The sequence below is a fragment of the Crotalus tigris genome, unplaced genomic scaffold (assembly GCF_016545835.1).
Source record: "Crotalus tigris isolate CLP2741 ecotype Arizona unplaced genomic scaffold, ASM1654583v1 scf7180000017601.7605149639:7615979, whole genome shotgun sequence".
NCBI classification, from domain to species: Eukaryota; Metazoa; Chordata; class Lepidosauria; order Squamata; family Viperidae; genus Crotalus; species Crotalus tigris.
The window spans coordinates 3,438,702-3,455,529 of NW_024096505.1; the positions used below are offsets into that span (position 1 = coordinate 3,438,702).

At 38.5% G+C, this 16,828-nt stretch overlaps 1 protein-coding gene and 1 long non-coding RNA gene across 4 annotated transcripts; both read left to right on the top strand.

Annotated features, from left to right (window-relative positions):
• The first annotated feature begins 3,056 nt into the window (after positions 1-3,056).
• LOC120320162 lies at positions 3,057-6,404 on the top strand. Its single transcript, XR_005559918.1, has 3 exons — positions 3,057-3,198; positions 3,405-3,526; positions 4,367-6,404. It is a non-coding gene; the product is annotated as an uncharacterized LOC120320162 (long non-coding RNA).
• A 1,647-nt stretch (positions 6,405-8,051) lies between these two features.
• On the top strand, positions 8,052-16,062 carry LOC120319979 (lebercilin-like protein). Of its 3 annotated transcripts, XM_039369398.1 has the most exons (9): positions 8,052-8,154; positions 9,133-9,261; positions 9,468-9,590; positions 10,460-10,944; positions 11,799-11,936; positions 12,783-12,876; positions 13,182-13,279; positions 14,668-14,755; positions 15,056-16,062. In XM_039369398.1, exons 2-9 carry the CDS (start codon positions 9,165-9,167, stop codon positions 15,628-15,630), a joined length of 1,698 nt encoding a protein of 565 aa, XP_039225332.1. In that variant the 5' UTR covers positions 8,052-8,154; positions 9,133-9,164; the 3' UTR covers positions 15,631-16,062. The 3 variants fall into 3 exon arrangements, with proteins under 3 accessions (XP_039225332.1, XP_039225313.1, XP_039225323.1); XM_039369379.1 differs by lacking the exon at positions 8,052-8,154 and having other exon boundaries at positions 8,778-9,261; XM_039369389.1 differs by lacking the exon at positions 8,052-8,154 and having other exon boundaries at positions 8,778-9,261; positions 11,847-11,936.
• The last annotated feature ends 766 nt before the right edge of the window (positions 16,063-16,828 follow it).

Genomic DNA, 16,828 nt, shown 5'->3' on the forward strand with positions numbered 1-16,828 from the left:
TAAAGCAAAAGGGACCCTTCTTGCTTTAATCCTAATGGGAGTGACAGTGGGGTCTAGCTTTAAGGACACAGGTGGTCCTTTGAATGTGCCCAGCTGGGGGCTGAAAACATCTGCAAATTCTTTGCAGACTTCCTGTAGGTCGAGTGTTTGTAAGCTGTTGAGTCCTGTGACGTGTATCCCCAGGGCCTCAAACCAATCGAGTCCTATGAGACTCGTTCGTTCACCCCCTACTACTAATAAGTCTAGTGGACCTTCAAAACTCTTGTATTGCACGTTAAGGGTGGCCTCCCCCTTAACACACACTCTTGAGTTCTGAAAATCTGTTAATACAATATCAGAAGGCCTTAACTTGGCCTTAGTCCCACTACTGGAACAAATCTTCCTAAATGTATGCAATGAAATGATGGAAAGGGCAGACCCTGTGTCTAGTTCCATAGATAATGGAACCCCTTGTAGCTTCACGTTGAGTGACAGCTTTTTCTTCATGGGCTTGTGTGTGCCTGTCCTATAGATGCTTCTTCGCGAAGCGCAAAACCTACCCTATTCTGGCTGGGGAGTCTGGTACCCTTCAGGCGTTCTTCTTGGGGTTGTGCCTTTCGTCGGGCCAGACACACAGCTGCAATGTGCCCTTGTTTGCCGCATGCCCGGCAGGTAGCGGAGCGGAACTTGCAGTCGGTTCTCCTGTGGCGACCTCCACAGCCGATGCACTTGAGCGGAGCCGAAGAGCTTCCCTTCTGGTTCTCTTCCTTCGCGGGGTGTAGACGGTCGACTTCTTCGTCCGGATCCTCCTCGGAGTTTCGTCGGACGTCTTCCTGGTGCACGGACGCACCCTCTGCACTGCTTCTGATCGGCCGCATGTTCTTGACGGCGCCGCCTGCTGCTTCTTCTGCGGTGACTTCCCTTAAGGCGTCTTGGAAGGATAATTCTTCCTTAGCGAAAAGTCTCTGTTGTAACTCTCGATGCCTTAACCCGCACACGAATCGGTCCCTCAGTCGTTCCTCGAGGTCCTTGAACTCGCAGGGCTTGGCGGCCTTCCGTAACGCGGCGATGTATTCCTTGGCTGACTCACCGGACCGTTGATCCCTCTGTTCGAAGGTGTGGCGCCATGAGATAACGGACACCTTGGGGTGGAAGTGCTCCTTCAGCAGCTTCTTCAGGTCTGCGTAGCTTACAGACTCTACTGGGACAGGTGCTGCAAGGTTTTCTGCAATTTCGAAGGCGTCTTGGCCGCAAACGCAAAGCAGGGTGGCAGCCTTCAAGCTATCTTCCTCACTTGGTTTGCCTTGAAGTAGTTCTCCATTCTGGATACGTAGGACTCCCACCGCTCTGGATGTGAGACGTCGAATTCCGAAAGCCTTCCGATTTTCGCCATCTTCGGATCTTCAGGAGACGGGTCTATCAGCCAGCCTACCCCCGAATGCGCACCGGATTGGCGGGCAGCTGCCGAGTCGACGCCGTTCCTCTTCCGCCGCTCAGGACTCCTTGGGTAAGCTTACACTTCTTCCTTTCCAGGTAGTGCAAGGCATCCCACCTTCGTCGCCAGTGTTGAGTCCGTGGCGGGAAAACAGACACGAGAAGCAGCTGGAGTTCTCAGTTTCTTTTATTCAGCGTTCAGCTTACAGGAAGATGGCTTCAGCCTCGCCCAAACGCCTCGCAGCCTCTTATATAGGCAACTCCCGGGTAAATGGGTTACTTTTCCCGCGCCAGCACCCGCGCATGCGCACGGCGCTGGCGACAGCCTGTCTGGTCCCGGGCAGCTTTGCACCTGCCCGGGACTGCCTGCAAACGCCCGAGCCGTTTGCAAGGCTCGGGACATAACACACATCATTTCAAATAGGACATTCATGGGAGTAAAAACATAAAATGACTATAAATGTTGAACCATAAAAATCACAAAGCATACCTTTTGCTTAAGAATTCAAATATAGTGGCATAATGCTTTTTTCATAACTGCTCTGTGTTACTGTAAGTAATGTCTATTCTTCAGAAGACATTGACATCTTTCTTGGGCTCTCCTGATAGGAGGACATTCCAGTAAATCTTCTTTAAGCATGTGTCTACCTGTCCTCACCTGAAACTTGAGTCAGCCAGAGGCTGAGGCACCCCAAGTATGGGCTTAGGTAATCTACTAGTAGAGTGTTTTTGTGGTTGCGCAGGAGGAGTGCTTGTTTCGGGTTGTGGGTAAGCAAAGATAGCAACAATTAAGGGGAAGCAAAAACACATGGAAGATAAAGGCCTGGTAGAAGAGCTCCTCCTAGGGACACGGAAAATGGAGCAGCTACTTTCCCCCTCCAAGTTGAATTGTGCTGTCAACTTCTGTTATGTCCAGCTTCCAGTCAGCAAAGTAGGCATTTGTACCACTGAAGCATTATCTGTGGACATTATTGTGTTACTCGCTGAAACGTGCGATTCTCATAATACATTTTCCTATGTCACTCGTATTTAATTAAATGACTAAAGAACTGAAATCAGAAATAGCCCAAAATGTTAATGTTTATAAATATTGTACAACAAAGGAATATTTAGAAACTAATTTTTATGCATTTCATTTCTCCTTTCTATTTTGTCTGTTTGTGTGTGTTATCTGCATGTACAAGTTTTTAAAATGTGTAGAAAAAAGGATAATCTTGAATGTTGGGGAGTTTCTGAATGAGCAAGGAATAACTTGCTACTTTTTTGACCTTGATTTATCAAGAACACCTTTTCTCTCTATTATGTTTTCCAAAAGTAGCTGGGTGAAAGCTTGAGCAAGGGATTGGGATAGAAGACCTCTAAGGTCCCTTTTTTCTATTATTTGAATGTCAGTCCAGGCATTCTGTGAAATGTAATACTATTATTTTTGTCTTTTTTGCTCCGTGAAAGAACTGAGAGCTCTGGAGGCATAATAAACACATCAATTCTTTAAGAAGTGAATAATATAATGCAAGGGACCAAAATTGTGCTGATCTTTTTTGGTACAGAATCAGAGCAAATAACTTTTAAACGTATTAGATGAAGCCTTAAAAAAATCTTGACATCATACATTGTTTTCTTGTCTGACTTCAGTGCCATTTTGTTTGGGAAATATAAAGTATAATTCAGTCTTCCCTGCCATTGGTGGAACGATGGCTTCTGATGATGCATCCCTTCATCATACCGTCAAAGAGGAGAAGACATGTGGATAATGTAGAAAAAGTGGAAGCTCAAGTGATTCTCCAGGTAGGCTTAGTAAGAGGACCAAAATCACTAAAGGCAGTAACTGTAGCAAAAGTTCCAGCCAGTCTGGAAGTGCTCAACTTCACTGTTCCAATGACTTTAGTGTTAATGCTTCAAGAGCGGCTGTCATGGCAGCAACAACATCATTTGTTCAGAAGAGAACAACTCTGGAACTTCTCTAAACTTCTATTACCACGATTTTCCCTCAGATATGTCTGAAACCTCCACAAGCAAAAGGGTGGCAGCTTCATTATTTCATTGTTCCAGCAGCCAGAAACTACAGAACAGAACTTACCAGAGAAGAAAAAGGGAAACCATCTCCATGCAAAAGGTAAGAAGGCCACCGGTCACACAGAACACACCTTTCCTGAAAAGGAAGCAGTTGTGCTATAACGCTACTTTTGCGAGCTAGCCTGACACTTCTAGATTGTAGAAAGTATACTATATTTTTGAAAGTCACACAAATCTAGTTAAATAGGTTAAATAGTTAAACTGCATATGGTTGATTAATATGTTAATGTTTTGCATTGAACACTCTTGGTCAGTAATTCTACCCTCTAGGTAATGGAGGTTGTGTTGATGGGTTCAATTCACCAGTTATTGGTGATGGGAATAGTTCACCATTGTCATGGTCATACAGGTGTCAGTGTCACATGGTTTCAATAATTACACTAAGGGACAGGGAATGGGGTCCAGAAAAAGAAAAGGAGTGGGCGAATTTGAGTGGTCACTCTTACATTATTTTGAGTCCATTACTTTCAGTGTTTTGTCAGCATTTAGATATGGTGTGAGTGTTTCTGTGTGTGTATCAATCCATCTATCTAGGCAGTTTTGTATAGTGCTTAGGGTGCTGGCCTAGCAATCCTGCTTTAGGCACGAATGACTAAGGAGTTCTAGGAGCTGAGGTCTGTGCAACCTAAAGTTGTCTAAATACTGTTTTAGCATAGTATGCGAGTATAGCAGTTATAAAAGCAAATATTATGAGAGTTCAGCTATAATTTTTCACAATAGGTCGATCAATAAATAGTTGCATCAGAGATTGACTCAATAAAAAAAAGCAAATCCATGCGGTAAATATCTGTTTGAGGATTTGGCTCTGAAGCTTAGGTAAAGTTATGAGATTCTTACTTTGCTCAATCTTATATGCCATCTTGATATTTCCTTAATGTAGGAGGTAAAACATTGCCTAAAAAGAAACGTCAGCAGAGACCGCATTTATGACTGACCATAACATGGCTTCCCATCTATTGTCAGCAAGAGATCATGACATTAAAGAACTGAAAAATGAAGTTGCTGTTCTGCGGAATAAATTGGAGACATTTACTGTGGAAAATAAAATCTTGAAGCATCTTCAGTCTCAACATTTAAGAGCAATCGTAAATATAAAAATGCAGAGATTAACCTGCCTGATCTTTTGGCCACGCAGTCTAATGAAGTGCTGACTCTGAGATTGCTTCTCAGGACATCTCAGGAAGAAGCTGAGAGAGGTTCAGACAGAACTCTTAAATACAAGGGACGCCTTGCGAGCATTGCAGAAATTTTCTGAAGACAATTAACATCATAAAGCAAAAAATTGGAAGCCAGTGATAAGAGAATCCAGGTAACGTGCAACTTACATTACTTAGAACAACGTAGCTGGGCTCTGGGAGAGCCCTATAAAGAAATGCTTTAAGCTGACTTGCTTCAGCCTGCAGTAGGGACCATTCCCTACAGGCACCATCCTCAAGTCTCCAAGATTCCTTTGATATTGAAATGAACAGAAAACCTGCTCAAGGGGGAACATCAATTTTGCACATACAAAATTTAGAAACAAGAACAGCTTCCTCAAAGCTCTAGTTTCCAATGAAATCTATTTGTATTCAGATTCTTAAATTGTTATCCAGCAATTAGAGACATAGATGTGCTGCATTTGGTTTCCCACTTCAGTTCTTTGGGAGTTTCTTATTTGCTGGAAGAGATAATAATTTCAAATGTCATTGGTAGAATTGTGACTCGTTGCACAGTCAGCCAGATGTCCAGACTGGATTTGAATTTTCATCCACCTATCCAGTCCTTCTCAAGGACCTGGCAGATGCATTATTACTATGCTTCAGCACACAGTCAACCAGATGTTATACTGGATGTGGCATTTTATCACCTACCAAGACCTTCCAAAGGGCCTGGGGTAGGCAAGTATTTGTGTTTGGTAGTGTTAAAGGTATTGTCACAGGATGGAACTTGTGCCAAGCAAAGCTGCCTTTGGCAACTGACTGAGGGTGATTTTGTCAGTGCCGATGGTATTTAAGTGGTGTCCTAGTTGTTTTGGGATGGCATCCAAGCCACCTATTAATTTTGTTCTCTTTTGCTACAATAATTCTAATTCTGTTTACTGGTCTTTGAATTTTGTTATTTTCTCCAATTCTTTCTCTGCTTTTCTGCTGTCTACAAGAATTGTCATATCCTCTTTCTGGACATCATCATTCTTATTCTTATTCATTTGCCACCCAACTTATGGTTCAAGGTGACAACTAGCTAAAGGAACAACTTTGCCTTCATTTTTTCCTAGCAGCATATTACAGGTAATGTTCACCCAACAGCATTCACATAAAAACCCTTTAGTTTTCTTAGTTGTGTTTTTCTTAAAAACTGGATGTAAAAGGGAACTTTTCCTATGGCTTACTTAAAATGCCCTGTTTGGAAAAATCATACTGCAATTTAAAATTACACTAGATCAGTCTCCTCTGACTTTTTGTTTGAAGTCTGTAATTACATGCAGGTTTAAAAGCTTACTGGTATCTTCCGAAGAGAAAGTTACTTTTGGGTTTGGAGAAAACGCCTCAGAAAACAGTGGTCAGCCAAGAGAACAAATCAGTCAATCATCAAATAAACCAGCTCAGAGTTTTCACTCAAGGCACCAATGACCAGACTCAAATTATCCCACTTGGGACACATTATGCAAAGACCAAGCCCTCTGGAGAAGGTTCTAGTGCAAGGAAATGTGGAAGGGAAAAGAACAGGGTGACCCGCAGCAAAGTGGATGGACTCAGTTACTGGAGTGAAGAGTGCATCGTTGAAGAGCTGAAGGACCAGATTACGAGCAGATAATGATGAGGTTGCTAAAAATCGATCAAAACTCCTTTCTTCTTTCAATTTTTCACCTTGCCAAATGAACTCTTCTGAAAAATGCGAAAAACTCAATTTTATGATCTTAGATTGTCCCAATAAACTTGTTCCCCTAACATGCGTTTTACAATTCTTTCTATCATATACAAATTTATACCCTCCATCAATTTACCCAGACCAAATTTCATTGTACTCAGTGGAGCCTACACTAAAGTTGGCATGCATATCTTTACATACTTTTTTGGGCTTGCTTCATAGGATAGATATTTACCAAGAAAAATTATAATATTTATGAAATGCTCTTAAAAAGTGGGTTTAATTCTGTTTGCTTTTTGATTAAATCAAGAAAAAGGAGCTGTTTCATAGGCCAGGATTGAGGAGTATTACATCCAGTAGAAAAACATAATTTATTGAATGACTGCAGTGAGGAGCGGGAAGGAAACTGGAGATGACAGAGTTATGAAAACGCCTCCTTAACGTCTGCCATCTTACCTTTTCCTTCCATTCAACTTTGCCTTACAAGTCCCATGATGCTCAGAGAAGAAGTTCTCTAGTTGCCATGGTAGCAAAGATCTAAACATCAACTTCTCTGCCAACGAAGCCCAAGAACTGGGTAACGTGAATAAACTGACCACGGGTAGAAGTCTCTGCCTGGCATCGTAGGAGGGAAGTGTAAACCCTGGATGCTTAGTGGGCACTTTGATTTCTGTTCTCTGGGCAATCGAGGAGTGCTTGTTTCGGGTTGTGGGTAAGCAAAGATAGCAACAGTTAAAGGGAAGCAAAAACACATGGAAGATAAAGGACTGGTAGAAGAGCTCCTGCTAGGGACATGGAAAATGGAGCAGCTACATTTCCCCTCCAAGTTGAATTGTGCTGTCAACTTCCATTTTGTCCAGATTCCAGTCAGCAAAGTAGGCATTTGTACCACTGAGGCATTATCCATGGACATAATGGTGTGCCTCGCTGAAACCGTGCAATTCTCATAACACATTTTCCTATGTCCCACGTATTAAAGAACTGAAGTCAGAAATACCCCAAAATGTTAATGTTTATAAATGTTGTACAACAAAGGAATATTTAGAAACTATTTTTATGCATTTCATTTCTCCTTTCTATTTTATCTGTTTGTGTGTGTTATCTGCATGTTTAAATAACGTACCATGAAGATTTTGGTACTTAGCCCATAGACTCAGATTTTTTTCCATTTTATGTACCTTTTTTACACTTAATTTCTCATCCATGATAACTGAGCATTCACAATCTCTGCCTCAATTAGATTTTTTCTTTCCTCCTTTCATTTGTTTGTTCACACTTTTTTTATTTCTTTCAAAGGAAGTGAAACTATTTTTTTGCTTCTTTAGTTTTTAATTTGGTTTTAAATATATATTTAAATATATGTTGGGCTCAGAACCTTCTTTCCAACTGCTTTGTCATTTGTCTTTCTAAAAGTTGCCTTGATCATATTTTCTTATTTACGGATGAATTTATTTCAGCAATGGGGACTAACCTTTTTTTCTTTTTCATTCTCTTCCTGCAAAAATCCTCAGACTATTTTTTTATTTTTAAAACTGCTATATTTATCCCCACTTTTGTTCCTACGTTTATTATCCAAGGTCATTTTTCAATACTAACTCTCTTTTCTGCCTCTCTCTTTTCCTTAAGCCAGTTGCATATATGATACATAAGTAACATACAACTTTTCTCTCCTTAATTTCTTCTAAAAATCAGTTGGCTTACTCCAAGATAAGTGGATTACAAAACAGGGAAACTAATCTCTGCAAATGATCTTGAGCTATAGGTAGCTTCCCAGACGCTTTTTTCCACTTCTTCAACAACATCTCCTCCCAAGTGAATGAAGTAAGAAAACCAGAGTCTTCATTTTTCATTTTTGTGGTGGGGGCCTGGGGACAAAATGAGTGTTATAAGCCATGTAGGTCTTAAGAAACTATCCTTCAAACTAAAATTCCTCTTAGAAATAAGCCCTGCTCATTTCTGGAGTGCTTCTCTTGTTTGTCTGTTTATTCAGAATAGCTGTATGCAAAGGCTGTTTTTGCTCCCCGATCAAAAGAACTCAAACCCATCTGAAATAAGAGGTTTCAAGTAGGTAGGGATAACCAAAAGGCATTGTGCACCTATTTTCATTTTTCCACACCACATTTTAAAACGTACTTGTTTTTAAAACGGTGCCGGTTCTGCCAAAGAGCTGCAAACTGGCTGAATCCCACCATTGAAAGAAGGTGAATCTTGAATATTGGGGAGTTTCTGAATGAGCAAGGAATAACTTGCTACTTTTTTGACCTTCATTTATCAGGAACACTTTTTCTCTCTATCATGTTTTCCAAAAGTAGCTGGATGAAAGCTTGAGCAAGGGATTGGGATTGAAGACCTCTACGGTCAATTCCAACTCCATTCATCCATTAATTTGAATGTCAGTCCAGGCATTCTATGAAACGTAATACTATCATTTTAGTCTTATTTGCTCCATGAAAGAACTCAGGGCTCTGAAGGCATAATAAACATCAATTGTTTAAGAAGTGAATAATATAATGCAAGGGACCAAAATTGTGCTGATCTTTTTTGGTTCAGAATCAGAGCAAACAAATTTTAAACGTATTAGATCAGGGGTGTCAAAATGCCGGCCTGTGGACCAGATGCGTCATGCTGAAACCACAACCACCCCATTGCTGGCAATGGGAAAAAGTTGCAATATGTTGCGACACATCACGTGACGTTGTGAGTTTGACACCTGTATTAGATGAAGCCTTAATTAAATGTTGACATCATACACTGTTTCCTTGTCTGACTACAGTGTCATTTCCTCTGGGAAATTTAAAGTATTATTCACAGCCTTCCCTGCCATTGGTGGAATGATGGTTTCTTCAGATACATCCCTTCGTTATACCACCCAAGAGGAGAAGACATGTGGAGAATGTAGAAAAAGTGGAAGCTCAAACGATTCTCCAGGTAGGCTTAGTAAGAGGACCAAAAGCAGTAAAGACAGTAACTGTAGCAAAAATTCCAGCCAGTCTGGAAGTGCTCAACTTCACTGCTCCAATGACTTTAGTGATAATGTTTCAAGAACAGCTGTTGTGGCAGCAGCAACAGCATTTGTTCAGAAGAGAACAACTGTGGAACTTCTCTAAACTTCTATTACCACGATTTTCCCTCAGATTCCTCTGAAACCCCCACAAGCGAAGAGGGTGGCAGCTTCACCAACCCGTTGCTCCAGCAGCCAGAAACTACAGAATGGAACTTACCAGAGAAGAAAAAAGAAAACCATCTCCATGCAAAAGGTAAGAAAGCCATTGGTCACACAGAACACGCCTGCATTCAGTGTGGTTGGCAGATTACAACCGAACTAATTGCAGCTTGGCCTTTCCTGAAAAAGAAGCTGTTGTGCAATAAATACACTATTGTGAGTAGACTGACACTTCTATACTTCGGAAAGTATACTATATTTTTGGAAGTCACACAAATGTTATTAAAAGTATTTAAACTGTATTGATTTGAACACTCTCGGTCAGTAATTCTTCCTTCCAGGTTATAGGGGTTGTGTTGATGGGTACAATTCACCAGTCATTGGTGACAGGAATAGTTCACCATTGTCATGGTCATACAGATGTCAGTGTCACATGATTTCAATAATTACACTAAGGGACGGGGAGTGGGGTCCAGAAAAAGAAAAGGAGTTTGCAAATTTGAGTGGTCACTCTTACATTTTTTTTGACTCCATTACTTTCAGTATTTTATCAGTATTTAGATATGGTGTGTATTTGTGTGTGTGTGTGTGTGTGTCTATCAATCCATCTGTCTATGCAGTTTTGTATAGTGCTTAGGGTGCTGACCTAGCAATCCTGCTTTAGGCACGAATGACTAAGGAGTTCTAGGAATAGAAGTCCATGCAACGTAAAGTTGTCTAAATACTCTTTTAGCATAGTATGTGAGTATAGCAGTTATGAAAGCTAATATTATGAGAGTTCAAGTATAATTTTCAGAATAGATTGATCAATAAATAGTTGCATCAGAGATTGACTCAATAAAAATAAGCAGATCCATGCAGTGAATACCTATTTGAGCATTTGGCTCTGAAGCTTACGTAAAGGTAATGTGATTCTTACTTTGCTCAAATCTTATATGCCATCTTGATATTTCTTTAATGTAGGAGGTAAAACATTGCCTAAAAAGAAACATCAGCAGAAGACCACATTGACGACTGACCATAACGTGGCTTCCCGTCTATTGTTAGCAACAGACCACAACATTAAAGAACTGAAAAGTGAAGTGGCTGTTCTGCGGAATAAACTGGAGACATTTACTGTGGAAAATAAAATCTTGAAGCGTCTTCAGTCTCAACATTTAAAAGCAATTAGTAAACATAAAAATGCAGAGATTAACCTTCCTGATCTTTTGGCCACGCAGACTAATGAAGTGCTGACTCTGAGATCGTTTCTCAGGACATCTCAGGAAAAAGAGCGCAGGGCTTCCAACAAGCTGAGAGAGGTTGAGGCAGAACTGTTAAAAACAACGGACACCTTGCGGGCGTTGAAGAAACTTTCTGAAGAGAAGAAACTTGAAGACAGAGAAGACCTAAAGCGTAAATTAACATCATACACCCAAAAATTGGAAGCCAGTGACAAGAGAATCCAGGTAACGTGCAAGTTACATTGCTTAGAACAACGTAGCTCGTCTCTGGGAGAGCCCTATAAAGAAATGCTTTAAGCTGACTTGCTTCAGCCTCCAGTACGCACCATTCCCTACAGGCACCATCCTCAAGTCTCCAAGATTCCTTTGATATTGAAATTAACAGAAAACCTGCTCAAGGAGGAACATCAATTTTGCACATACAAAATTTAGAAACAAGAACAGCTTCCTCAAAGCTGTAGTTTCCAATGAAATCTATTTGTATTCAGCAATTAGAGACATAGATGTGCTGCATTTGGTTTCCTGCTTCATTCTTTGCAAAATTATTATCAAACGTTATTGCTAGAATACTTTTTACCAAGCTTTACCAATAAAACATAATAGTGATAGGCTGTGAACAGTCTAGCTTTAATTTCCTGACACAGACTAGCTTGTCTAGTTGTATGACTTTTTACCAATGACTTCTTTCTTCCACCCAGCTCTAGGAAAATAGATACAATAGGATCTTTTGGTATAATGCCAGCTTTTCCCAAAGCTTGTATCAGTTCTGAAAGACAAAGAGAAGCTGCACAACTATGTAATCAGGCAGTTTTTAGGGAAAAGTTTTCTTACCAATCAATAAAATCAAAATCTCTCTATATATTACAAAAATGTAGATATAGATTATTTTCCATATTTTTCTTTCACAAGGTGAACCAATTCCCATTTCAAAAATTGTGATATTATAACAGAGATAGAGATTTTCATCTTTTTGGAAACATTTGCTAAAATTTTAGTTGCTTCCTCTAATTTCCGATTCAGTATTGTATGATTGTAAATATTAGCTAATCATATTGATGGTTGATTTCTAATCTGCTCAGGATCTAGAAAAGCAGATGTCATTGAATACTACTTCCTTTAATCATCAGTTAGCAGTTGCGAAGAAAATGACAACTGAAGCTCAGTCAAGCACTGCAAATTTACAACTAGAAATCGAGTCGCTGAAGCTGAAACTTAAGGTATTTAAAAGCTTAAATTAAAACTCTCTTACTACAGAAGGCATCCAAAGTGCTATTCACAAAATGATCATTTGAGGTAAGTCTATTTCTTTCTCTGGGACTTCCCTTCAGCCTGTAGCTATCTAAAGCAGTGGTTCTCAACCTTTCTAATGCCGCGACCCCATAATACAGTTCCCCATGTTGTAGTGACCCCCAACCACTTATACATCACCGGGTGCCAGGGGCATGGCCAAACAAAAGGGGGAAAAATGGCGGACTGCATTGTTTGGCAACCCCCGTGAAATGATCATTCGTCCCGACCCACAGGTTGAGAACCACTGATCTAAAGTATAGATTGCAGAAATGTATTAATTTATGTTAGGACATTTGCACTTTACCATTTGTAGGAAAAAATACTACTTGAAAAGTATATCCCAACATGAAAATAATATGCTTTTTAAAGATGGTAATCATGGCCTGTATTGATAGAAAATTGAGAAACAGTTTATTTTAAAATTGTAATTATAAGACATATTTAATACTATATACTTTGTTAATGTCATAACTATTTTGTATCAAAATATTTTGGAAGGATCTTTAAGGTCAAATTAAATTAATGGTTTATGAATTATAAAAATAGAAAAACCTGGTCAAAAACTTTACAGTTATAGAAAAAAAGGATACTTATGCTTCAGAATATTAACAAAAGGAATTATTTGGCCAAATTATACAGCAGCAAATATTTAAAATACAGATCAATGTGAGATATTTGCGGGAGTTAGGCAATAAAATGTATGATCTGTGAAGAACTGACATTTATACAATAAACTATATTATCAACATAAATTGAATAATGCATTTCTTTAGGAAAAAGAACGAGAACTAAGCATAACAAATATTTATGCACGCCGGATGGATAAAAGTCAGTCAGAGAAAGCTGATTCCTGTTTTTCTCCAAAAGGTAGCACAGAGTTTCTTTCATACTTTCTTGTGAAATAAAAATATGATAATTCTTTTGACTCATCAAAAATATTTCCAATCCTGGCTCTATTTTCTTTTTTAATATGGCAATACTGCATTTTGTGATCTCATTATTTAATAGTCACCAATACTGATTAAACAGGATCATTCTCATAATTCTCTCTAGATGTGAGAAATAAGGGCAAAGAGTTTTATGGATATTTACTAAGAAATCCAAATCCACTTTCCTAACACTGATGTCTCTCATGCATATGACATGTTTATCTATTTATTGGCTTTTCATAGTTGTTAAAGTCAGCAAAGCTATCCAGGTAAATATCAGCCTAAAACCCAGGACTCTTGGGAAGGGTGAGCCTGAAGGAAGTCGAATGACCTTCCACGAGGTATGGAACAGCTGAACAAGCCTTTTACTGTTCTTAACTTCTGATCCTTTGTAAGTTTTGTTTCTGCTGATAATTTCCTTCTTGTAACATGCATCTTATAGTAAGATTTTTGGAGAGGTTCTTTTGCAGACAATTGATAACTATGTTATAAACATAACTTTGTTGCTGAAAAAAAAGCTAAAAGATACAGCTTTAAAATTTCTTGAATTAGTAGGAAATCCTTGGGATAGTTAAGATAATGTTTTACTAAGAACTAGTTAAAACATGGGACAATCTATGGATTGTGAGACTGACAGTTTTAACACTATCCACTTTTGGAAAGCCCTTAAAATACGGTTTTGTCAGCAGGCTTGGTGATCCTACCGAAATAGGGAGCAAGAATGGCTATGTAATATGTAGGATTGTAAATGAACTCTTAAAAGCCTTTGATTATATTTGTAGTTTTTACATTGTTTTTAATGGCTTATAATGACTTTGAGTGAATGTTGTGTGTTGCCGGGTCACATGCATGAGACAGGGAGCTTTATAAATATGTTAAAGAAAGAAATAAAAGATTCCTGAAGTCCTCTTTATCTCTCTTTCCTGGCTTGTCTTTGATCCGTATAGGGCAGGGGTGTCAAACTGCTGGCCCACAAGCCGGATGCGTCATGTTGAAATTGCGCACACCCCATTGCTGGCAATAGGAAAAAAAAGTTACGATACGTCACAACACGTCACGTGACTTGCGAGTTTGACACCCCTGGTATAGGGCTTATTGTGCTAGCAATTGTTGCTTTTTTCCTTTCTTTATAAGCTTTGACCGTGCCCATTTTCAAGGCAAATACACCTCTGAATATCTCCCTAAATTTTAACAACTTTTCTAGTGAAGACAGTACATTAAAAACTTTGCTATTGTTGAAGGCATTGGGGGATGTGGTAAGGTGATACCTCTGAAAAAATGACCCAATGGGTCATCGGTTCTCTGATATTAATTAAAATGCTGAATAGGACAAGAGAGATGTACATAAAATCCACCTTGACTCACAATACCCTAGGCAACTGTTTTTCAGTGAATATCAATTAAATAATCTGGAGTTTCTATTCAAAAGAAATATTGGAGGAAATAAGGAAGTCTTGAAAAAAACGTGAGATCTAACAAATAATTTTTAAAAAATCACTTATTTATTTATGTTTTCCTAACTTGGATTATAATTTAAATCTATGTTAATACAACATTGGGAGAGCTTAGATAGATACCTTATTAGATGGAGTAAAATGAAACAAAGGACGATGACTATAGATAAATCTGCAGTTGATGTGTAAGGGAGGCTATTAATGAAGATTTAATTTATCACTTACATACACAAAAGATAATATGGTCTTATATGTTTTTTTCTGTGACTTTTTAGGAATTGAAAGCCAACATTGAACCTGAAACAGGAGTTCATCTCCCTGAAATATTACCTGTGCACAACATTTCAAATGGGACATTCATGGGTAAAAAGCATAACTGACTATTAAAAAAAAATCACAAGACATACCTTTGCTTAAGGATTCAAACAGAGTCATATAATACTTTATTTTATTTTACAAGTGCTCTGTGTTGCTGTGAATAATGTCTATTCTTCAGAAGAAATACAAAACTTGGCATGTTTCCTGGACAATTTATTTAAACTGAAGATGCCACTTTAAGTAATTTGTAAGAGTAGATAGAATAATGTGCTTTTGTTACTGTTGTTTGTCTAACAGATAATGCATATTCCTAAATAGTTACTGTTGAAATAACATTTTTTGCAGGATTACAAAGTGAAGAGATCGAATCAAGGATAGAAGAAAACATCCAGTATGAAAAGAGAGAAAGACAGAAGAGCAGGAGAGAAAGGCAAGGGTTGGACTTATTTGAAGAAGAATTTAATAAATTAAAGGCTGAACCATCATTTTTTCCTATAAATCACAATTTGGAAGTTGCAATGGAAAAAGAGGAAAACAAAGCAGATAAGGAGGCAAAAGAAGCTATTTGTAAGGAAGTAATAACAGCAATACCAAGGCATAGACTATCCACCTTGAAAAAACACTATGTATTTACAGAAGCCAGTGAAAATTTGCATCAGGGATATCCCTCAACTGGTCCCTTAGTCAAACCAAGGATGCCATGCAGTGGAAGACCAAGAAACCGGCAACAGGGTGAATTAACCCACTTTTGGGAAGATCCTGTCACCAATTATGAGCCCTCATTTGCTAAATTTCCAAACGAAAGACCAAAGGACAAGACTTCAACTCCCGGTGAAGAAACCACACCGAAGATACCACCAGAAAAGAAAAGGCTTCTGTTGGAAAAACTGTTTGGTTCAAATAGCATATTTAGCAAATGATGGCTTGTATTATGTTATTCCTATCAAGCGGATAGATATTAGATAATAGAGATCAGAGAGTATTAGAACTAGGACATATTACATAGTAGATAGAGGATAGTATTAGAACTAGGATATATTAGATAACAGATATTAGATAGTATTAGAATTAAGCGATATTAAATAGTAGATATTAGTATTAGAACTAGGATATATTATAATAGTGGATATTAGTATTCGAACTAGGATATATTACTTAGTGGATATTAGTACTAGAATTAGGATATATTAGATAGTAGATATTACATAGAATTAGAACTAAGCAATATTAGGTATTAGATATTAGTGTTAGAATTAGAATATATTAGATAATAGATATTAGATAATATAAAAACTAGGAGATATTAGAAGTTTCTGTAGTTACTGTTTTAATAAGCATCACAAAAGAACTGTATTTTGTGAACATTTTGCACATTTTTAATAAAACATATATAAAAGGAATTTTGAAAAAGATGTTTTATGACATGCTCATCAAATTGTACTTCTAAACAAGATTTCCTTGAAGCCTCTTTCTTTCCTATTTGAAATGAATAAAGGAGAATATTTCTTTGCTGTTTATAATTAATAGTGGCATTTCACCACACGAGGGAGCCAGCATCTGTAATCTAATTATATTTACTATACCATGTGGAATTAATGTTATAAACTTAATTTTTAAATTTAAGTTATGTTTTGGGGCAATGGCTAAACGTAAGAGAAATGAAAGAACTGAAAGAAGATTATCAGGAGAAGCCAAATCTTCAAGTGCTTTTTGGGATGAACATCCAGCAAAAACACATGAAGTAATTCAGGCAATGGGAACAAAGCTTGAATTGCATTCTCACCACTGAGCCATGGTGACACAGCGGGTAGAATCCAGTAACACAGGCTAACTGTCCACAGCCTGGAGTTCAATCCTAACAGGGCTCAAGGTTGACTCAGCCTTCTGAAGTCGCTAAAAGGAGGACCCAGATTGTTGGCGGCAACATGCTGACTCCGTAAACCACTTAGAGAGGGCTGTAAAGAACTATGAAGTGGTATATAAGTCTAAGTGCAAGCAGTGAAATAAGTTATGTATGACTGCAACCATTTTGCTGAGTCATGTCACTGGGACTGATTGTACAGCTGGGATATTAAGATAGGAAACCTTGGGGAATTTCAAAGTGGCCGGAGAGGGGGT

Coding starts and splice junctions, on each gene's coding strand:
- LOC120319979 (XM_039369379.1), top strand. CDS start 9,069: ATGTTGACATCATACACTGTTTCCTTGTCTGACTACAGTGTCATTTCC. Junction 10,945..11,798: donor CCAGTGACAAGAGAATCCAG/GTAACGTGCAAG, acceptor TAATCTGCTCAG/GATCTAGAAAAGCAGATGTC. Junction 13,280..14,667: donor GTCGAATGACCTTCCACGAG/GTATGGAACAGC, acceptor GTGACTTTTTAG/GAATTGAAAGCCAACATTGA.